Source organism: Pieris brassicae, chromosome 8, assembly GCF_905147105.1.
Source record: "Pieris brassicae chromosome 8, ilPieBrab1.1, whole genome shotgun sequence".
In the NCBI taxonomy this organism is placed as follows: domain Eukaryota; kingdom Metazoa; phylum Arthropoda; class Insecta; order Lepidoptera; family Pieridae; genus Pieris; species Pieris brassicae.
In genome coordinates this window covers 7964071-7988125 of record NC_059672.1, presented here as the reverse complement: position 1 = coordinate 7988125, position 24055 = coordinate 7964071, and the positions used below count along the sequence as shown (strand labels likewise).

Here is a 24055-nt window from a genome sequence, read left to right as displayed (position 1 = left end):
TACCAATAACCAATTATTATGTCAATAATGTTTGGATAATATTACCTTTATGTTCAATTCTCTCTAACGCTCATTCCATACTTGATATAGTTAAACTATGTTTTTAATTATATATGTTAAATAATTAAAAAAAACTATCTTTTACATAGTGCAGAGGCGCTGAATAAAGATTTAAGTTGGCGCCAAGTAGTTAGTACTGGTGCCCTGGTGCTTTTCTCGCTCAACGAATTAGTAGTTATTAGTATCGCGAGGAAATGTTGCCACCATTAAATCCCACAGGGATTAAACTTTAATTTTCTTTCAATTAAAACTATGTCTTATCTAGTTTTAAAATATAGGTTTAAGAGAATAAATAAAACATTGGACTTAATAAAAATCAACAGTATATTATATAAAAATATCTTACATTATTTACACATTTGTACAATATCGAGAAGGCCTTCACAGAAGGCAATTACAGGCACTTTAATAACTACTTAAAATTATATTTGACTACATCCATGATGTGAATCAAAGGTATAATTGTCTAGGCACACTTCAAAAAATTCAGTCACACTCTAGACACATGAAGAGGTCGTTTATAATATGGATGATGAGTTCTTAGTAATGGGGGGCTGCAGCAAGGAGCCTTGCGTGGGGGGCATAGCGCTTTTTTCCATACCACGGCGGACTTCTTCGACCAAGCCCACGCTCCAGCTGCTATTCCACACGACAGCCATAAACATACGGAGATTCCAGTCGATCCCGCCGTTTCCTCTATATTATCTGCTTCTAAAGCAGCAAAAAGGGCTAGCTTACTCTGTATTTCTCTATTTCGAGATTCAATTACTTTGACTCCGGTAGCAAAACCAGCTAGTAATAAATAAAATAACCCTCCAGCTGCCGCACGTATTGCTAACCTTCCAACACGCTTGGCCCCTCTTGAATCTAATGCTCTTCGTACTCTCATGATACCTGGACAGGCCCCAACGGCTAAGGCAACAGACGTCACTAATAAAGCACCCCTTGGCACTCCGATAAGCGCTGCGGCTGCAGCATCAGAAATCCCACACGTTCCAGTCAATTCATCAGCTGTAACCCTTCGCAGAGCTAATGCCGCTGCCGTCCATGCTCCAGCCCAACCCCATGCAACTGCATGTAAGTACGCTGCCGCACGTTCCAATGCTTCTGTGGACCACTCACTGGCTGCTGTCAAGTACCAGGCAACACAGGCATTTGCAAACCAGGCATCAGCAGCTAGCGTAAAGTAATACGTTAGTGAGAAAAATGCGACACATGTTGGTGATGCTAATCCATCTACAGCTAGCGTAGATCCAGAACAAGAGACTAGCTTGGCTCCCAACCAGCTTCTGGCAACGTGAGCCAATGCGACGATAGCATGGCAAGCCGCCATCCACACAACAGGTCTCTCTGGGTAACGGAAACGTGATGGTTCAGCGCAGAAGGTTAATAAGGCGAACGCCGTGGATAGCAGAGATAACCAAGCGAGTGTGCTCATCGATATTTCTGCGGTGCGTTTATCAATTTCCGTGTATTGCGCGTGTTGACCGCAGGCAGGCCAACATTCTCCAGTGGGGGCTCTGGTATGGGCTGGAGGGCAGCCGTGTTCTCGAACCTCGTGTTCGTGAAATGGCCATCTTGGAGGTGGTGGTGGTTCTTGTTCTAATTCACTAGCATTTGGTGGTCTCATACACAGCCGTCTATCAGGTCTGAGAGGAAATGCAGAGCAGTCGAGCACGATGGTTGCAGGAAGGGTTTTTATCTGTTCCTTGCAGTCTTCGACGACCTTCTCGCAGACAGAACGACAAGCGCTGATTGAGCCCGACACGTCCTCAGAACAAAGTGGTGCAAATGCCGAGCAGAGAAGAAATCTCGCGTGGACTGAACATTCGCTTGAGAGGATTCCCGTGAACAAAGCCATCTGCAAGAAGAGAAAAAATTCTTAAGAATATTTAACATAACAACCCAGAACTATACTTATTACAAACTATACTACGTTTAAAATGGTATTTTTTTTTTCAAAAAAGGCATTGTGACAATTAAAATTATGTGTAGTTATAAAAAATACTATATTATAAGTACTGTAACATGACCACCTAATACAGCTGACGTGATCGCGCTAAGAATGCCTTTGAGGCTATGTGAAAAAGTAAACCTTTTAAGAAACCGTCACCGTTCAAATATCAAATGTTTATCCAAGCAAATAAATAATACAACTAAGTACCGGGAATCGGACAACTCAATGGATTACTTAAAGTAAACAAATGCCGCAATATTTGTGGTTACGTGCTTATGAAAATATACCTTATACATATTCTATAAGATCCATATCTGTCCGTCTAGAATTGCGCTTTTACCAACGCTTTTGTAATGTCGATGAAAAACTAGCGTGTGACCATTAGAAGCGGAATTAATTACTAAATTTATATTGAGTATAATCTACTATTTATGGCGAAACACGAAAGCTAATAAATGTTGCAAACAAAAGAAACTTCAGGGTAAAAAAATACATGAAATAATTTACAACGATTGAGATCTGATAGTAGTGAAATCGGTGTAATAAGACACTAAAGTGTTTTATTAAGGCGTGTCGCTAGTAAGAACGCTGTATTAGAATAAAAAAATGCAAAAATTCAAGTTTTATCTACATCAAACTTCCTCTTCATCTAAAGTGCCGACATCGTAAACCTTTTCCGTGAGCAAACAATCGTTGTTTGTTCACAATTGTCGACTAGTTTTACAAAAAACTTTAAGAATGCTTCAGTTGGAGTGCAGCCTACCGTTCTTTAATGGGATTTCTGAGTTTGTTATTTCTCTTAATCCGGAACGAAAATCATGCTTTGAAACTTATACCAATTTTTTGTAAAGCGGATGACAGTTTTTTTGTAGTGTATTTTTATTTTGTTTTATAAAATGGTGTTCGGTTTCAATATCCATTAAACGCAGAGTTTTCTTAGAAATAGTGGATCAACTGACCTATGCAAGACTTAATTCATATAACTAATATAGAAGTTACAGTACGTAGCTGTTTTTATTAAAGGAAATAAATATAACATTATATTTATATTTTGCTATAGAGTTAACTTACATATTTCAAGTAAAATACGATTTTCTTCAAAATGACTTAAAAAATGAACATTTACGTACATTTATATCTCCTATTGGGGCGCGTAAAGTTGGTAGAAAAATGTTTAAGATAGAGAGATATGGAGCGAGTTGGAGGAAGTCTATCATATAAATGTGTCTTTCTCTACGTGAATTGAAAAAAAAGGAATAATTGAGGCTTCAATGGGGAGATTTCTAAAATACAATTATATATAGTATATCCTCTATTCAACAAATATTACTTAAACAATTACCTAATCATTTGTCAGTCACAAAAACCCACCATTTCAGCGCAACTAATTACCCAAGATTCTTTAAAACGCTTCTGAAAAACAAAGGACGCCGAGTTCATGATTGTTTTTGTTTATCAGAAAAACGCTGTGAAAACCTAATAACTGGAATCTAAATAATCCTTGGTTCTAAAGAAACGAACTCGAACCAATGTCGCATTATACTTAAAGAAAATAAGAATGGAAATTTTATGACAGGGCAGAAACGGACCTCATCTGATGTTAAGTGCTGGGATCGCAAGTTTAAGGACTTTAAGTTAAGAATTAGTACGCTCTTTTCTTGAAAGTCTAAGTCGAATTTATCGGAAGTACATCACTGGGCAGCTCCATATCATAGAGATGCGCTCCAAAAACTTAGTTGAGATACGAAGTGGTGATACGGGTGGAATTTCGTCCGATGATGAAACTTAGAGGGTTCGAACAACACCTCAAAAATATAATAACTTCACTGGGAATCAACCCTGATTTATTCGTTATATAAAGCTTCTTTTCTACAAAACAATGTGGTCCGCATAACTTATCAGCTTTGAAATCGCTTTAAACTGTTTAACTGAAACTCAAAAAACTTCCGACCTTGCCTTTGTGTTCAAACCAACTGGTTTTTGAAGGCACGTCGCACTTAAGAATTCGCCAAATAAAGCTTGAGTATTACAATTAATTAATGAGTTTTTTGTAGGGTTTGTTTTAACTGCGTATGCAGGAAATTAAAAAGAAAACACATAATACAAGGAGTATTAACGAAGAATTTATAATAAGTATTGTTTACAGACGTGTCGAATGCAGTTTCCCAACTTGGGGCACTTTGTTGTTAAGGCGAATTCGAAAATTTATTTGGAATTTTCGTTGACAACTATTATTATATTTAAGTTATAAGTTTATTAAGTCACCAATTCAATATATTAATCTTAAATATTATGTTTGTTACATAGTGGGTCATAAAAGTTTTAAAAAGATTAAGGTTGGGAAGCACTGCTATACAGCAACCATAGCCATTATGGTATTTTTTCGCTTTATGTAGAAGATCTATAAAGTTAATAGATCCATTACATTTATATTTTTTTGAAGTAATACTTCCTTTGGTGCGTTAGGGAAATATGAAAGAGAATATTTTTTTCTATTGTTAGTGTTGTTTTTCTACTAACGTAGAATAAGGCGAAAGATGCAGATTTTTATCTTGTTACGCCCAAGAAGTATAAATTCTAGCGCGTGTACATAAGTACACACACGTTGTTTTTTTAATTTATGATCCAATAAACATAAATTGGTTCTCCAATACAAGTAAAGGAAATAATTATTAACTTATAATTTAAAATCATATACACGGATTGTTAAAAAATTGACAATTGAGAATACACGAAAGCTTGTTTATAATGACAGTTATGCTTATGGCCGCCGAGCACAACAAAGGCGAGGGAACAACAAAAAATTAATTACTTTGATCTGAAAATAACTTCGGCTTTAGTTTGATGTTGTCACGGGACAGCGCACAGAGTACATGTTTCATATGTTCCGTTTAGATTTAACAGATAATAAATTAAGCCTGTACTAATAACTAATGTTTATATATTAACTAATGTTTGGTTATTGTCACTTAAATAAAAACTTTAATATTTACAGTTTATTAAAGCGAATGTATTATTACGTATATTACTTGACTGTACGAGCCAAGGCTGGAAATTTTGCTCACTCAGGTTTACTTAGTTTTATAAGCTTGGCGATTACCTAAATCGTTGGAGATACACAATGAGAGTATAGCCAGACACGCTCAAGTAACAGTATTTCATTTAGTATTAATTTACTATATTATATACACGAGTGCATGCCTTTCACGAGTTAAACAATAAACTTATATTATATAATAAGACACGGGTTGATCGCGAGTGGCGTTAACCCATGTTAATTAAAAACACGATTCCAAACTCGTAACATGCAATTGAACTTATCTCTGTTTTCGCGTCAATTACAGCACTTTGATCGCGCCGGCGCAGCGACTTTGAAGTCGCGACTATCTTATCTATCTATTGAAAGGCCACCAACCCATTATCTATTTATATCTTATCAATTCAACGTTTTATTGATTCCTTAGAATATTTATGTCAAAGATACCTTAATGTAATATCCGTGTAACATAGTATTTGCACATAAAATTAGGTTTATTAATCTTATGGTAACAAACACGGAATTAAACTACATTTTTTTTATAAAATAAAAAATGAAAATATTTTCTTATATTTTTAAAAATATACTAGTGTCATCTTGATAATGCTAAGCTCTTAGGTAGATAGAACTTGATAACATGAAATTTACTGTTAAATATAATTAAAAAATCTCCAGAGATCTTTGCAATCCTAATTATAAATATCAATGTAAGATGTATAAATAAGATATATACTGATATGTCTGTATGTTAATCTATGTTGTTTTATTTAGCAATTTTTTCGCGTATCTTTTATCCAATATAATTTATAATTGTATTACAGAGCATAAACTTGTAGGACCAAGTCAATCATCAAGGAAACAGCGTCCTTTGTTTCTAGCTTCTGGTCCCGATTATTTGTTCCGCGATCCCAAGTTTGCATCATCAGCGCAATGGATTTTTAGAGAACATCGGACTTGCGTAAAAAACTATCGCTATAGGAAGTTACAGAATATAGGCTGGTAACAGAACTAAAAAATAAAATAAATAAATCAGTGGAGCTACAACCTTTTAAGGTCTGGGCCTTAGATTTCTCATTTGTCAATCTAATAGGTATGTAAGTGATCAACTTCCTGTGCCTGACACGCCGTCGACTTTTTTGGGTCTAAGGCAAGCGGGTTTCCTCACGATGTTTTCTTTTGATTTCGAGCGGATATTAAATGCGCCCATAGAATTGGTGCACAGCAGCGAAGTTACGACCTCAGGGATGAGAGTCGCACGCTGAAGCCGCCAGGCCATCACTGCTCTAGTAACACAGCTGGCGTTAAAAATTCGAACCTTGGTTCTTGTAAATTGAGTACTCGTTCTCTCTCAACATAGATTCGTTACGGCTAAAACAATAATCAAAGGCGAGCCAAACTGATTTATGTTATAAACACGTTTGCAGCCAGATTGTATACAATGATCTTAATTCGCAACTGGCCAGGAAATAAGCTATTTTCGGCTTTATAATCGCTGAATTGTTTGATGTGGCGACTTTAACTTTACATTATTCATACTGATTACGATCTACAAATTTGTAAATATCGTATTTTCATACAAAGCTCGCGAAATATCGGGACATCATTTTACTAACAGAATTGTTACTGTAAGTATACATGACTTTTAATTATTTACGTAGCAGGGATCAAACGGGCAGGAGGCTTACCTGATGTTAAGTGAGACCACCACCCATAGACACTGACATTGCCAGTTGGCTTGCTAGTGCGTTGCCGGCTTTTTAAGAATTGGTAGCTCTTTTCTGGACCCTAAGTCGAATTGGTTCGACAAGACATCGGTGGGAGCTGGTTCCACGTAGTGGTGGAGTGGCAACAACTGCCTATCATCTTTGGATGGGTCTTTTGATGAGTATTTATCTATCTAACTTATCGAACATTTCCTAGCTTGGAAGATTTATGCTCACACATTTGCACCCACTCGTGATGCACTCAAGCATGTTGATAACAGTTGAAAAAACAAAAATAAATAAAATTAAAGATGTAATCAAATTATATAGAAGTATATTTTAAGGAATATACAATTAAGTTTGTTATGGAAGAGCTGGGAACCCTGACACAGGTATTTATTACTTAAAAGGGTTCCCAAATCTTACATATTGTAATGCATATGTACTTAAAATGGATAAACACATTTTTATATCTTATATTAAGCAAACGAAACTATGAAACCTTTAGAAAAGGTTTGTATTACGACTGAATTAAAAAACGCTTTTGAATTATCTAAGGCTATATACATAATTATAACGTATTGATAGGCCCTACGTTGATGGAGTTAAAATAAAGCTACAACGCAGCTGTCCATTACGCGTTTGATTTACGCCGAGATACGAAGGATCAAAAACACTGGCTCCATAAACTTTTTCGATTGAAAGCTTCCACGAGTTAATCAATTTGACGTCGGCGTTTAGAATAATCTAAACAAAACCGGCTTTGAATTGAGAAAATACAGAATGAGGCTAAAGAATTGCAACAAGCGTTTCTTAGAATTTTTTTATTTCGTAGCTATTCTACTATATTTAGGTCTAAGCGTGAGATGTTTCAGTTTTTATTAAACCTAAGGATTCGGGACAAAAGTCTGCAGTTATTGACCTTCTTCGAGACAGGCTGCTGCCTATAATATGGTTATAGAAGACGTGTGGTAGCGCACCAGGACTGTTCTTTAGGGAAATCATAATCTATAGTTTTTTAGTCTTCGGTTGTTTTATCCCGCTTATCCTCTATAAAGGTCTATTTATAAGAATTTACTAATATAGACCTACGCGTACCCTTGATTATACTTTATAAACGTTGTAAAGATGTATTCTCGTGAATGTAAAGCATGTTCCTGTTAATTAGACTTTTATGAGCATCGTGCAGAGCGATTTATTGCGTCGGTTTTATGGAGCTTGGATACAAAGATAAGTTGGATGCCAGTACGACGTACGTTTATCTAAAGGAATGAAGCACCTCTGAAGATTGGCAGGTACAATCAAGGGAATTCTCTACTAACTGATAAACCTGTATAACAATGGATAAAAGCTTTTCCAAAATCTGTCTAGAACAGAAGTACAACAGAAAAATAATAATGTTTTAGCCATATTTAATTGAATATATCGACGATATATTCCCCCTTTATGTATCGATAAATATGGCCTGGTCATATTGCAAGATGTACAGATAAAAGATAGACCAGCAGAGCCACCCGATGGAGGGGACATTAAGAAAATGAACCGCGGAAAGACCACAAAACCGATAAGCTGGCGATATAGGTAAAGTTTCTGGGGAGAAATGGATGGAGCTAAAACAGTTCCAGGAGGATACCCCTTTGGATAATACTGCAGAACACGAAGAAACGGATATAACAATAACTAACGTAGATTAAGAGTATAATAATAACCCATTTCCCATGTAGTTTTAGCAGTATGGAATTATAGTAACTTAATTATTATTATTATATACATATATATCAATACAACTGAAGATATATAGTACTGAAAGACCATCAATCTTTGAAGATGTGCAATTAGAAGCATTATAATTATCACAGAACTGTAATCAAGGTATATTAAACGCATTATAATCACAGCCGTATCGTATCCAATCGCTTCCTACAATCTTGACCTAAGAAAAGCCTATACAACGACCAATGACTATCATATATGTGACTATGATATACAGAGCTTTAAACCTTATTACAAGGGACCAAAGTTGATATTAACGGTGAAAGGGTTGTTGATCAGATTGGTCACGAGTCGGCTTGTGATTATCAATTGGTTGCGGTCTGTCGAACCCGGGGTTTCTTTGTACTGCCGATGCTCGGGCTATTTCGCTTTACCGTTGCTGTTTGCGTCTTAAAATATTTCAATTCAAACATATACTGTGGCAAAATAAATGTTATAAGGATTTTAGAATCGAGATATGTTTCTAGAACAAGGGTTGCTGTTGCCACCGACAGGGGTTGAACTGATGGACTCATTGCGGTCGAGACGAGTGCGTTATCAACCTTTTATTTTTTATGTTTTCATTTAGTTATAATTTACATTTATGTATAACTTACAGGCCTACAGTCTTACAGGCCTTACAGTACACGCGACTTCTACCAACAATACTGAACACTTAAAGTTTTTCTATAATATATTTACAATTAGAGGAATATAGGTTAACTTGCTTCCGTTGTGTAGGATCTCGTGACATTCCAATGACTTTACGAGTAATAAAAAATAAGTCGGTAGTAAAACTATGGGATGTCAACACGTCCGTTATCAGTTGATAACATGGCGCCGTCTCCGGCTCCTGTTTAATTGTCCCTGTTTAGTTTTAATGTTCTCATGTCGTAAACATGGTTATGAAACCACTTTGAGTGATGAACTCAGTGACGAGAGCTTGCCTATAAAGTTATAAAAGATAATTACATAAATCTTTTGGTCTGATGCACTTTAACTGTCGTACCAAGTGTCGTTTATTAAGACCGAACCGCTACTGAGTTTAACATTTATTTCCAACACATTTAAACAATAAAAATTACCGATACTTGCGATACTTATTCAACACTAGCTCTGCGGTCGCATCTACTCCAAACATAACAAATTTAAAGTTGGAACAAAAATTTTAAACAGTTAAATAATGTTGTTAGTAAGATTTTTTCTTCTTTATCGATCGGATTGGAAGATACAAATGTCTACTTCCGTGAAAAGCTTTTTTAAACCTTTCTCAATCACTCCATTAATGAAGGTTAAAATTCGTATTGCGTACAGATGTCGGAGGTTTATACAATGTAGATTATAGTGTATGAATAAGAGATTCATGTTAGCGCAATCAGGTGGTAAGAGCATGCTTCGTCGATTCCTTCACCCGTGAGCGATTTGCTTGTTCAAGCATATGTACCGAAGCTGATATGTCTAAGCTATCACCGTTACAGGTTATATGCTATTAATATACGTATAATTCAAATTAACAAGCGAGTGACATACAGTTTAAATGTTGTTAATATAGTATTGTCTTTTATTAAAATAACTTTTAAACATTTAAAGGAAACACTTTTTCAACGGATTGAAGTTATGTATTATTATAATATAATTAGACAACTGTACTTTGTACTTTAGTAAATATATAACAAAGATACTATTTTTCATTTTATATGACGCATAGTCTTAATTAAGACAATAATTACATGTTAATATGTCTGACACATGTTAATGGAACACAAAAACTGAGTGTCTTCCCTTTAATAGAGACTGTTAGTAGTGTTATTGTACACTTCCTTATGTTAAAAATCCTTCTTAGCAAATTAGGTTAGACTTGAATTACTTATTAGTCTTAAGTTAGACTAGATCGTAATGTTCCATGATGGCTTAGTAAAGACACAAACTGTTTGACAAAACGACGATGGCCGACATGTCCGTCGTTCCTCAACGTTTCTTAATGTTTTGCCGCACTCTATGTGGAACCAGCTGCCCACTGAAGTATTTCCGAATTGAATTGCACTCGCCAGTCCTCTGGCATTCAGTGTCCATGTTATCACTTAACATCAGGTGAGCCAAATAAAAAGTTCGTTAAAGACATAAATTTAATTTTGCGTGTGTGATTTATGAAACACAACTCGAACTCAAAATGACTTTATTCATATAGGTAAGTACACTTACAGAAAAGATGTTAAATTGATTCTTAATTTAAATTACTACCAATTCGCAAGTCAAGGGCGTAGAGCGGGCAAAGAAGAACTGACAAGAAACTTCTTTATAATCGCTAAGTTTTGACTAATACAAATTGTTTGTAATGGAGCCATAAATATTTGAAATGGAGCAAATCAAGCAGGATTAATCAGGATCATTTAAATATTCATCAATTTTATAAAAGCCTTTATTAATTAATTTGAATATTAACTTAGGCTTTGTAAAGTTTACAATTTCAACAAACAACAACAAAAACAAGTTCAACGGTAATTACTAATTACACAACATTTACGAAAAAAGATAAATATGTGTGAAATTTCGTCAATTGTTAAAATATTAGGTAATGCTACAACTTGCTAAATACAAGTCATAGCACTCATTATATACACATATTTAATTTAATTGTCTCTGAGGTTATCTGACAAAACCATGAGCTGGACCAAAACCTAATTAAATTTGAATTCTTGGGCCGTTCAAATTCACAGGCGCTAATTAAATATTTAAGTTGGCAACTCGTAGATAGCTTCTAGACCTACTCCAGACCCCATAGCTGATGCTTATATTGTCATTACTATGTATATTCAATTCTAGACTACTCATATTTGGTGGTAAAAACCGATACTCGTAATAACTGATGACGTTGTTCTAAAGAACCTAATACATAGCATTCAGCCGGGACCTTTGATTTTGGTCAATATAACCAGATTGTCGTTCCAAACGATGTCGTCGTAAACGGTTTTGAATGTATATTTATTATTAACGTGAACCTTGAACAAGTCGTAATGTATCAATGATTTGTCTTTAATTCATTTTCAGAATGCGATTAGTGTGATAAGGACAAAACATAAGTTGTATAATATTTGTAATAGTGAATTCATGTAATATGTTTAAGCGGTTCATAAATCAGTGATTTCTAACGAGGTCTTGTTACTTTCACTTCAATAATTAAACATAATCAAGATTGGAAGAAATGAAAGTTCAGTTGTAAATGTCAAGTCACGATTTTTTTAGTCTACGCCACAATCATTGAAGAAACTTTTATTTTGATCTGTAATTGGAGTGGTCTTACTCTTAACATCCAAATTTATACCATTTAATTTATTACACTCAGCTCGAAAAGTGAAGCTAGAAGCGTTTTTTATGAATCACAAGATCATGTTACCATAAAAATTATCGTAAACTGGGGGTTTAAAAATATGTGTATGAGAAATGATTTTAATGAACAAATTTAAAATAACAAACAACTTTTATCCAGACTATGTTATAATTTACTTCGTCTTACTAAATAAGAAATGGCTAAATATCGTAAAATTGTTAAAATTTAAACTCCAGTTATTGTAAACATTAGAGCAGTGTTGGCTTCAGCGTGCGACTCTCATCCCTGAGGTCGTAGGTTCGCTGCTGTGCACTAATGCGTTTTCTATCTATAAGCGCATTTAATATTCGCTCGAACAGTGAAGGAAAACATCGTGAGGAAACTGGCTTGTTTAGACTCAAAACAGACGGCGTGTGTCAGGCACAGGAGGCTGATCATAGCTAGTTAGATTGACAAATATTATGGAAACAGACACAGATATCTGAGGCCTAGACCTTAAAACTTAAACACTGATTTATCTATCTATTTAATTGTAAAAGATAGCTCGTTTACGGTTATATTTTGATAGTGAGTTGCCATATTATTAAACTGATCGTAGGACGTAAAACGACAAGACTTTAACAACTCCAGCATCTATACCAAGCTTATAATTATAGTATTAAAGCTATTATATTGGCATATAAAATTCCATTAAAACGTCCGCGCTGTCAAATCGTAAGCCCGCTATGGGATGCAATTGCTTTTGCGGACAATACGAGTGACCATTCATGCGTGCGCTCTTCGCCGACTGTTTGCAGTATAATTGACAAGGTAAGTCGGTGAAATATTTCTTAAAGTAACCTTTAAACACTCTTTATAAAAGAACGAAGTTAGTATAGGCTAAATATAACGCTTTAAAATGTTTAATAGTTAAAAGAACAAAAGGGCAACGCGTGATGGTGACTCGACTTCTATTCATAACACGAAGTCCGTCGTTCCAAAACTGAGCGTTTTTTAAGGCACTTTTTGCCGCGCACCACCACTAGGTGGAAGCAGCTGCCCACTGAAGTATTTCCGTACCGATTCGACTAAGGGTCCTTTAAGAAAAGATCGTACCAATTCTTAAGCCTTCGAGCCTTCTGGCAATGTGTGTCCATTGAACTAAAAAAACAATATTACGATATAAAGGTTTTAAACATCTGTAAAGAGCGGTTAGGACTAGCTGCTGAAAGACATATTGGTGACAGAAATATAGAACATAAATTCTAAATCAAATAGTTTTTTACTAGAGAACTGTAGCGATGTTTTGCCACAATCCCATGATGAGTGAGATATGGCCTAAAGGGCCCGTCTGTCAATGAAATACCTATTTAACCGCCTCTCAAACGAGCCTATAATTTTCTGTCTAGGGAAGGGGGCAAGGAGATCCAATCCTCTGCTGTTACAAGAAACGACGAACCAAATTGTGCAATGCGGCATCTAGGTATGTCAACAATGAAGGGGTGAAATACGAGCATGCTTTTAGATGAGCGTTATCTGATAGACGGTATCAGACTGTATAGTTCATTTGTAAGTGTTGTGTATTTTAATAAAATGCGATTTACATCACTTAAACTGTCAAGTGCTGTCATCGTATTCACCGGGACTGTCATAATTCTTGTTTAATACTAAAGACGTTTTATAATTTAGTTTTTATAAAGTTCATAATTTTTTTTAGCGTAGCGTAATGAACGCAAGAGATTTGTTAAATAAAATATATCTTTTATCCTGCAAATTTATATCAGAACTGTCAAATGGAATTTGATTAGTTTCGCTTCTATTTCACAGAAATTCCTTGAATAGATTTGTAACGGACCTCATTGCAAAGGACAGAGTATAGATAGAATGTCTATGGACATAACGTCTATGGAAAGAACGCTCTATGGATTATTGTCGAGATCGAAGCGTGTCGGATTGGGATGCATCGAGCTGTATCTTTTTAATTGGCCTGCATTCCGATGCCTCCCACCGAGAAAAGTTGTGGTTGCACATGGCTTAGTATTTATTATTTAGTCCTTTGTAAATTCTAGTAATAATAATATAAAATAACTTAAAGTACTGTTGTGAGGTACAAAATTATATACGAGTATTATCAAAGATAAAAATTCGTTTGTTATTACAGTAATCCCTCCATGGTATAACACGTTAGATTTGTTCCGCGTTGTAGAAGTATTCTTGCATAGCGAGCTTATATGGATGGCCTCATACATCGCGCTATGTACAATTGATTCAGGTTTATGAACAAAATATGTTATATTATAAAATGTGTCACAGTACAGAAATATATCGAATAAATCCCCGTGGTATACGAGGGACTTAAATCGCGTAATATGAAAATGCTTTATAATAGTACCGTGTTCTAGGACTTACTGTAATTTTATATCCATTTAGCAATTGAAGCGACAGATACAAAATGTTTTTTTTAATACGCGGATTATTTTGTAAACGATACTTAATTATCAGACTAAAATAGTACCAGGTGTGTCGGCAGCTTATTTATTTATGGCTTACGTATAAGCCTTATGTAATGAGCATAGATGAATTTATTTATAATGACTGGTGTTTAATGTATTGCGATCGGTCTTTAGAAAGTTACGGTCATTGGCAAAATTATTTGTGGTAGCGGAGTGTGGCACAGATTACATTCAATATAGAGTTTCGGCACAGACTATGATTATGACGAAATTACTTTCTACAAACCTTTAAGTAATGTAAATGGGTTTTAGAGATTCAGATCAAAACATTAGATTTAACATCAGATTCAAATCCAATACAATTTTGACATACGGAACTTATGTCTTATTAATTAATCTTGTGGTAGCTTGGTTTAGATTCCTGAACAGTTAGTAACGCGCGGATTTCATAGATAATACTTTGCAAGACATTTTTCCCTGACTGATATAATAAATATGTCATAATCCGGTGCCCAAATTAAACCGTCGTATTAAAATCACGATCCGTAATTAATTTCAATCAACAATGTTTTATCCTTGAGGGCTGCGCAAAAAGAATTTTACCTTAAGTCGGGGTCGACGCACGCGCTCGCTTTGATCGCGCCGCGCCATTTATAACATATCGGCTTTGATCAAGTATTTTACGTTTATCATTCTTAGGCAGGTGTAAGGTTTGTAGGATTAATATAATTAGTTATTAATGTTACTATTGCTCAAGCTATATCTTCATATAGTTTTGTGAAAAATACAGACTTTCCGCAGCTGTGTTGGTCTACTGGCTTCAGCGTGCAACTTTCATCACTGAGGCCGTAGGTTCAGTCCCCGGACTTTCTTTCTATGTGCGAGTTTAACATTTAAAACATCGTGAGGAAACTGGCTTGCCTTTGACACAAAAAGTCAACGGCGTGTGTCAGGCAATGGAGGCTGATCAGTTACTTGCCTGTTAGATTGACACATAAATAAAAAAGAGATACAGAAATCTGAAGCCTAGACCTAAAAACCTAGGGCTTCTGATTTCTTTTTATTTATTAATATTTAATTAGTAATGCACCATACTTTTTTGTTTTTTAATGTCTATATGCATTAGCGTATTAACCATGAATCACAAACTATAAAATGTTTTATGGCCATAATTAATACAATTCACGGTACAGAACCGGTTAGAGAAAACTTAGCACTTTTTTCAAAGGTTTTGTGCGGCCTCCTACCTGCCGTAATTAGGGAGGGCAATTTGTTCCCATTCCCGTTTTTGTGGCGCCGCCGCTGCCTTGAAGCCTGCGGTGTCGATTTAGACTTGATGGTATTATATTAGATTTTGATTTATACGAATAAAAATTTCAAAATCATTCTAAGAAAACTATCTTTTGTATAGAAAAAGCAAAGTTTAGATATATAATAAAAAGCTCTTACTTTGACAGCTTGGATGATATACCTATATACCACGTATGGTATCCTGATCTGCCAGAGTGGGTTTGTGGACTTCGGACAAGGTGTAAAAACCTTTTTTATAAAAATAAAAAAAAACCGGGCGTCCATAAATTCGATCGGTGAGATTTATAAATAATAATTCAATGGAACACACGCGGCCTGCCCCACTGGCTTTTGATATTGGTTGAGTTTTTTATATCATAGACAAAATTTGTTAATAACTTTCTTTTGTGATGGTAACACCGGGCTTTGTGAAATTATCCTCGCGTACCTGCGCTAATGATAGGTTGCTTTTACACCGAAATAACACCTCGAATAAAAAATGTGTAATTTAGGCCAAAGGAGCCGCTTCAGGAAACAAGTTATCAAATATATGTTATCTGTATATTGTTTTATTACGCAACGACTTGTTTATTTTTTTATTTAAATTATCGTCTGTGGCAATTGTTGATTGGCGATATTTCTAGTTGGTATGAAGAATTAGAGATGGTTCTGTCTATGTATCGCGAGGCAACCGGCATGTCATGGACTCCAAAATTGACGATGCAGAGCATCAACCTTTTATCAACACATCTATGGCGCTACTCAATATTTATTACTTTTAAAGTTTTATAAGCATGTCTTGTGTCTTTCTTATATTTACAATTATATGAAATACACAAATAAATTCTAATATCTTATAGGTGAATGAACTAACATGGGATGAGATTCGTGAATGGACCGGCCCCATAAAGCAAGATAGAGGTCAGATAATGTTCTTAAAACTGAATTCGACCCAACCCGGAAATCTTAAGGCTTATTATTTCCTTAACAATAGATGTTTCTTGTTAGTGAGATACAAATAGGATTGTGGAAAAAAAACGTGTCGATGCTAGATAAGCATTTTTGCAAAACATGTTAGAATTCGACATAGCTGTATTTCGACAACTTTATTTTAAGCTGAAAAAATTTATCAGTGTCAATTGTCAAAAGTTCATTGACCTCAGCTTTGATAAATTTCATAACATTAATTTTCAGCCGAGCACAGAGCAAGTAACATCATAATTTTAAGAGAGATTACTTTTTTTATGTTTTTTCTCTGTTTTGTAATGTTATGATTTTTTTATTAATTGTATTCCTTTTAACTCTTTAGTTTATTGAGTTTGTGGTACTCTTCATGCACCAAGGTTAGATACACCCTTATACTAAAAATTAACAAAACGTCTTGGCCCTGTGTACTTGTTAAAGCGTCCCTTTGAAGCCGCCGATAACGATAAATATCGCCACTTACAAAACGATAAGACTTATAAATAAAAATAAATTGCTGATCTTTAGGTAAAGAGACCGCTATCGTACTGATATGGCGCGTAAAATATTTAACTACACTTTACTGAAGAATCAGATTCGCTTAAAAAATATGTTTATACCGCGTAATATAATAGATAAATTCCCGGGAAGTTTTAATACATAATATATATGAATAGTTATTATTTTGTATTATTTCTTGTAATTACTTATTGCTATGTTTTATTTGTTTGCTTTGTTCCATTATCTATTTTTTTTTTCACAGGTTGCCTGGAAGAGATCGTTCGAAAGCGATATTGCTATTTGTATTGTACTGTATGTCTGTATTACTTCAATGAAGTGTTAATAAATAAATAAAGTTACTAACTATCACATTATTAAAGCAAAAGTATGTTTATTTAAGTTATACTTGTTTGGCGCGTTAGGGAAAAATGAGCGTAAATTTTTACAATGCGCGCCTTCACAAAAAACCGACACCCAGAAGTTAGCCATAGTCAACATTTTAGTTATATCTATTGTTGTTGTCGTTTTTTCTACAAACGTAGAACAATTTTTTTGAAAAGATTTTTATCTTGTTACGCCAGAGAAGTATAAGTTCTAATAAGTACACACACGTCTTTTTTATCTGTAACCACTGATTAGGTTGTGCCGAATTGTATATTAACGCTGAAGGCGTTTATTGTAAAGTAAAGCTATTCTTATAACGCATTTTCATATTACGCGATACCTAGTTATTACTGTACTTTCCAAGCTCAGGTATGAAAAGGTTTAGTCAGATTAATAATTATTTTCTATATTTCTGTTGAGTAAATATCGTGTAAAATTTTAATGTGAATGTGTAGTAAAAATAAGTGTAAAAACGTTGTTATATGCAATTTTAAGTCTGTTAATCCTAATATACATCAGTATAGAATATATATATATATATATATATATATATATATATATATATATATATATGTGTATAGTGAGTATTGACCTTTGAGAAAAACCTTCACACTAAGCCCTTTCACGTCGTAATAGTTCCTATAATCCATATTAGGTTCGGCCGTTAGAATACATGACTCCACAAGTACGTACGCAGTTATCTTTTTAATAACTTTTAATTGTTATAGGAATACGTTACAGCCGCTTTATGTATTATTATTTAATATGTGTCAGTAGAAAGGTATGTATGTATGTATTTCTTTATTAGGTAATAAAGAATTTAAAACAAATACAATGAATACAAAAAATCGTATTCATAGTGTTATTACACTTTAAGTTTATATTAGATATTATATTTAATATCTAATATAAACTCATACGAGTATATATTAGATCTATCTGAAATGTATGCCAAGCAATCGTTGTGCAGGCTAATAAATACCTTCTGAAATTGACGAGCGATCAATCACGAGCTCGGTCGGTTAGCTATAACCTCTTTTTAAATAAACTGTTCTGTAAATAGTGTACCTAATAGATGCTTGCCGATTCGGTAGAACCTACTTTCCAATAAATCAGTTGCGCTACAACCTTTTCAGGCCTCAGATTTCTGTAAGTCTGTTGTCTAATAGGCAAGTAGGTGATCTGTCTCCTGTGCCTCAGACACGCCATAGATTTTTTTCAAAGGCAAGCCGGTTTCCTCACGAAGAAAAACTTCTACTTAACTTACGACCTCAGGTATGAATCGCAAGCTGAAGCTACTAGGCCAACACTGCTGCCGGTCACTGGACAGTTAAAAAATGCTTTCAAAGTTCTTTGTAATTCGTACGTACATTTCTGCAAACCGGTCTTGATTCTTACGAACGCTTTGATCTGCCGCGAGATAAACGATAAATCTTTATATCGATACAAGTTTTAATTTAACCGCTTTAAGCTTTTGATGTTTTAATGGTATTAAAATACGAATTCAAATCATTTGAAGTTACTTCTTAGTTAAGATCAAGAATGGAAATTGACTTTTGAGGTCCAGTAACTGTTTAACCTTTACTGAGGTTCAAAACCTAACTATTTCACAGTTCAAAAGTAATGTATGTAAAACAAATAAGTTTATAATAATACATAGCTTCAATCCGGTTAAAAAGTGTTTTCTTTCAATTAATGTATTGTCGAATAGGAGAGTGATAAATAAAACTAGTAGGTATAATAGCACGAAAGAGGCGAGAATTTATGTAACCTATTGTAGAGAGAAATAGATGTCCCGACAGCCCTAAATCGTGTTAACGTACACGATATCAGTTTTACAAGCAATAAAATGCATTTATTTTTGTTCATCTCTCACCCCATGAAAGCTATAAACAAAATTTACGAACCCTAATTTATTATAGAAATACTACTTTACGAACTATTGCAGCCTTTTCTCGACGTTGTTATGTAAAACAATTATAGTTGATTAGTAGGACTTATTTGAAAACATATTTTTTTAAATTGCAATAAACTGATAACAAGATAGGTAAACAGTGTGTATTCCTAGGACGTTAAAAACTCTTACCGCTTCCTCTGCCTCCTTTTGATCCCTGTGTCCCATAAGGTTAGGCATAGCTGTCCAGTTGTACCGCATATCCTGGCATTGTGACAGCTTGATTCTCTCACATTTCCCACCATCGGTATCCTCCTGATCAGCAGCAACCAACCAGGATAGGAGCAAAACACAAAAAATCCGCGCCATCATAACACAGAAATGAAACTTAATGAAATGTTGTTTTGATTCATATTCATTCAAATCAGTCACAAAAACACTTATCACACGTAAAAGTTAGTAATAATCGAAAACGCGTCCTATCTCGACAAGTGTTCGAAGTGGACTGATTCAAATTTCGAACACGGCTTCGTCAAAGGAAAACCGAAACCGGTTGACTGGGTAAGCTAGCCGCTTCACAAGCTCTCAACATGCATAAGCTTCGATAAAAAAAACTACTCGTAATCTAAACAGGGCGTTATGGCCCAAAAAAGCAACGGTTAATTTATTCGATTTGACCCAATCAGGAAATAATTGCATAAAAAATAACCAATCTAATAATTTAACAAAACACAACATATCACTAAATACATATTTAAATATAGTATAAAAAGGCCCTTTTAGGCCTGGGCCTCAGATTTCTGAATCTGTTTTATGATATTCAATCTAATGGGCAAGTAGGAGATCTCCGTTGCACACGCTGTCGACTTCTTTGGGTCTAAGGCAAGCTGGTTTCCTTATATTATCCTTTCGTTTGAGCGTCCGGTGTACAGCGGAGGATCGAACGACCTCAGGGATGCGAGTCGCACGCTAAAGCCACTAAGCCAACACTAAGGCCAACCGATTGTTTACGTACCTTTTATCATATATATTTTTTGCATTATGCCTCCCATTTATGCAAGAATCATTCAGTCCATCAGACTACTACTTTATCTTTATGCCATATGAAGGAGAATACACAATTAGGACCCCTCATTACATCACTTCAATAACACCTTTACAACACAAAAGAGCTTGTCAAAAATGGTTTGTATACCCTATACAATAAGGTCGATATTGTTTCAGAAAATGTTTAATCTTTCTCCCATATGACCATTGTAAGTAGACCCCTAAAGGGAACAGGAGTTGTTTCATGTTGAAAGGTTCAGAAGGGCCACTGTATAGTGAACGAGCGACTGAATAGTTGCATTGTTAGAGCGGGATGGCAGTCAAAGGCGCCGCCAGCGCGTACGCAGCCCGGACGAGAGCGGAATGCCTAATTAAGAACGCATGCGTGGACTGTGGGTTGTGGTGCAAGATTTTTTTTTTAATTTTTGCTGTTTTTACAGCAATTTTTTACAAACTTTTATTAAACAATAATTACCATTTATAATCCTATAAGAATAAAATGTACGTTACTATTGTTACGTGTCCTTGTGTTTCTTATTTTTAAGGCTGCCCTCACCACTGCAGCCATCGAGTCAAATTATTTCCAGTGAGATTGTCAAAAGGCCTCCCTCGAACCACCTGGTAATGTGTGCACATCATTTAACATCAAGTGAACTTACTTGCCCCCCTTATTGTTTATGAAAAACATTGATGTTTTTGAAACAATGTATGAAACATCTTACAGAGCCTCTACGCACAAACGTATCAAATATCAAGGGAAGAGGTGAAGGGGAAGATATAGAATCGTTAGCACGAAGCGAATATGAGAAAGAAAGCCATGGATTTATAAGCTTGAAGCTTTACCTATGAAGGGGTTCCCAGCAATGGTATTGATGGTAGTTAGAATATTGTACACGAAGAAACTGTATGTTCAACGTTTGAAAATACTGGAAATTTACGGGTTTTCATTATTATTTAATACTTACAGACCTTATGAAAAAAAGCAAACAAGCTCTAACTTAAAGAAAAACTGTATGGTGACGCCAAAAAATTAAATAGGTTGGAAAATGTTGGAAGAGGTCTTTTCCCTGACGCATCCCTGCAAGAATCTTACCCGACCTCCCCAACTTTTACAAATCAAAGCGAATTGGCAGATGTGAATGGCTCTTGCTGTGCCAAGGTCCAGTTCAGATCATTTATAGTGGGCGGTGAATTAAACAGCTGAACGCGTGGCGGACCAGCCTACGCTGTTACCGTGCCATGCCTCAGGCCATTGCTGGTGTTGTAGTGTGTCTACTACTAACTACAGCAGTGAGTCCCATCCTCCAACACGAGGTATCCGGGCTGCGGGACGTTATGTAAGGCCACGAAAAATAAAATCTTCTCCCGGAGATTGGCGACATCTTAGATTAATATATTTAATTATTATCACTTCGTTACACTACAATATATAAAAAATTAAACATAATTAAATCAAAAGGAGGGCAACTGGCGGCCTTATCGCTTTCGAACCATCTCTTCCAGGCAACCCCTGTGAGAAGAGAAAAAAAATGTATTAAATTATATAAGATAGGCAAGTAGTGCAAAAATACATGTTATACACAGTTATTAAAACAAAACTAAACAGGAACAAAAAAAAACAAACTTAACTAAAAAGATGATACATTAAAAATAGAAAGTAAAAAGACACAACACGACAAAACACAATATATATATATATATTTCTTTTTGTATTATATATAAATAATATGTGGATAAATAAAGTCTTATTATAAGGTTATAAATGTTTTGACTTAGGCCACAATACAAGTACACAGGGTAGAGAATCCTAATTAAAATGTCAGATATGGGCTGGTCGGCGGCGCGGGATTGATTGCCATGCAAATGTTGGCAGGAAGTGCCTACTGAATTACAATACGCTAATGTAACCAAAACGATAACACACAACATCGATCACTGCGCCAGCGTTTTATCGAGCACATTATAAGTATTACAACAGCGGTCACGCAATTTGTGATGAACATGTGTTTACTATTTGGAACAGCTTGTCGCCTTTCATCTTCCCTAGACAGGTATAATATTTAAGCCACACATATCACTTAACATCAGGTAGGATAGTGGCTAAACGTCTGTCTAGTTCTGCATAGTATATATCAGATGGAGGCAAGTCCTGCTAGCTGAGTGGAGCTCCTACGCTAGCAGTCACTATTCCGCTTATGATTTGCTTAAAAGGTTTGGAAAGACTGAGAGATGTACTTAGTTTATTGTAGAATGTAACTTAGTCGATAAATTATAATGATTACTTAATACATAACATTCCTTCCTTTTCTCTTTTACATAGGACAGTAACCTCGTGGTGGAACCTTATGGATGTATTTCTATACATCCATAACCTTCCAATAGACCAGACTTCTGTTTACCTTTCAGCGCCTTCCCAAGCGAAACATGTAGGTATATAGTGTCTGCCGATATAGCCTCTCTTCGAATATAATAATGAATATCCTGTGTTAGCCATAAAATTATTAAACCCATCGCTTCGGAATTACTCTAACAAAAAGCGTAATGACCTTGAAGATGAGTTGTCATCATCATACCGCCGCTTTATTAGCGGTTCTATAGTGGCCAAAAAGTTGCCAGTTGGGAAGGACACAATTATGGTTGCGGGCCAGGCGAGATCGAGGGTCGTAGACTCAATTAAATGAATTCGCCGTTGAATGACAAAAACAGGCCTGATTTGCGGGACTTTTGAGCGCATATGATTTTGTATTTTTTTGAGATAATGCGATAATATATATAATTATTTAAAAGTTTGTTTAAATCCTGCATAGCGTAGAGCCCCGTCAGACCCTCAAGACAAAAACTCACGTCCCCATATACATATTTATAATTGTTGTCTATGTATTGTCTTGTCCTTGTATGTTCGATTTAGGAGTTTTGTATCTTCATGACTATTGTTTATGGCCGAGGTGTGAAAGACCTTATGGCCTGTTATTTATATTAAAATAAATATATTATACTATCTGTCTTATGCGTAAATGGAAAGTATTGTTATTGTGAAACCGTAGTTTAATCATAACATTGTAAGTCTTAGTACGTCAAATGGAAGCCAAGAATGTTTTACTATGTGTAATAAAGTTATCATTATTAATGTAGGTACTAACAGTCTACAATTACGCAAAGATTTTTAGAACCATAGGCAGAAGTGTGACCGCGAACGTGCCAGGCTTCTCATGTATCGCAGTAGCAGTAATATTGGCATTATAACCTTACCACCCTTATATAGTGTAATCACGCCGTTGTAAATTCCGCTACAATAAACCTGTTTTGTTTGAAAGTACTAATTTATGGTGAGAGAAGAATTAGTGTATCCATGTGTTAAAAAATGTTCTTTAAAAGTCAAAAATCATTTATTCATATAGGTAACACAATGTACACTTATGAACGTCAATAAAAAAGAAATATACATTAAATACTTTTCATTTTACATTTACGGCCAGTTCTCAAATCAAGGGCGTAGAACGGAAGAGAAGAAATGGCGATAAACTCTCCGCCACTCTTATTAATCGCCAAGTTTTTTTTGTATTACACAGCGTTTATAAGGAGCTGCAACCATCACACCATGTTTCACATGCCATCAGCAGGAGGCATGGTGAATTAGGAGCTCGCAATAATTACATTCTCGTGGGAACAACACGCAAATACATAGTCGAAATAACTAACATCACCGC

General features: G+C 35.2%; 1 protein-coding gene across 1 annotated transcript; it reads right to left on the bottom strand.

The window, feature by feature from the left end:
• Positions 1 to 365: 365 nt before the first annotated feature.
• On the bottom strand, positions 366 to 19998 carry LOC123713749 (frizzled-10). The gene is made up of 2 exons (XM_045667574.1): positions 19494 to 19998; positions 366 to 1921 (listed from the first exon to the last, which is right to left on the bottom strand). The coding sequence occupies exons 1-2, from the start codon at positions 19671 to 19673 to the stop codon at positions 551 to 553; spliced, it is 1551 nt and encodes a 516-aa protein (XP_045523530.1). The 5' UTR covers positions 19674 to 19998; the 3' UTR covers positions 366 to 550.
• Between the last annotated feature and the right edge of the window lie 4057 nt (positions 19999 to 24055).

Coding starts and splice junctions, on each gene's coding strand:
- LOC123713749 (XM_045667574.1), bottom strand. CDS start 19,673: ATGATGGCGCGGATTTTTTGTGTTTTGCTCCTATCCTGGTTGGTTGCT. Junction 1,922..19,493: donor AAAAGGAGGCAGAGGAAGCG/GTAAGAGTTTTT, acceptor CTCTTCTTGCAG/ATGGCTTTGTTCACGGGAAT.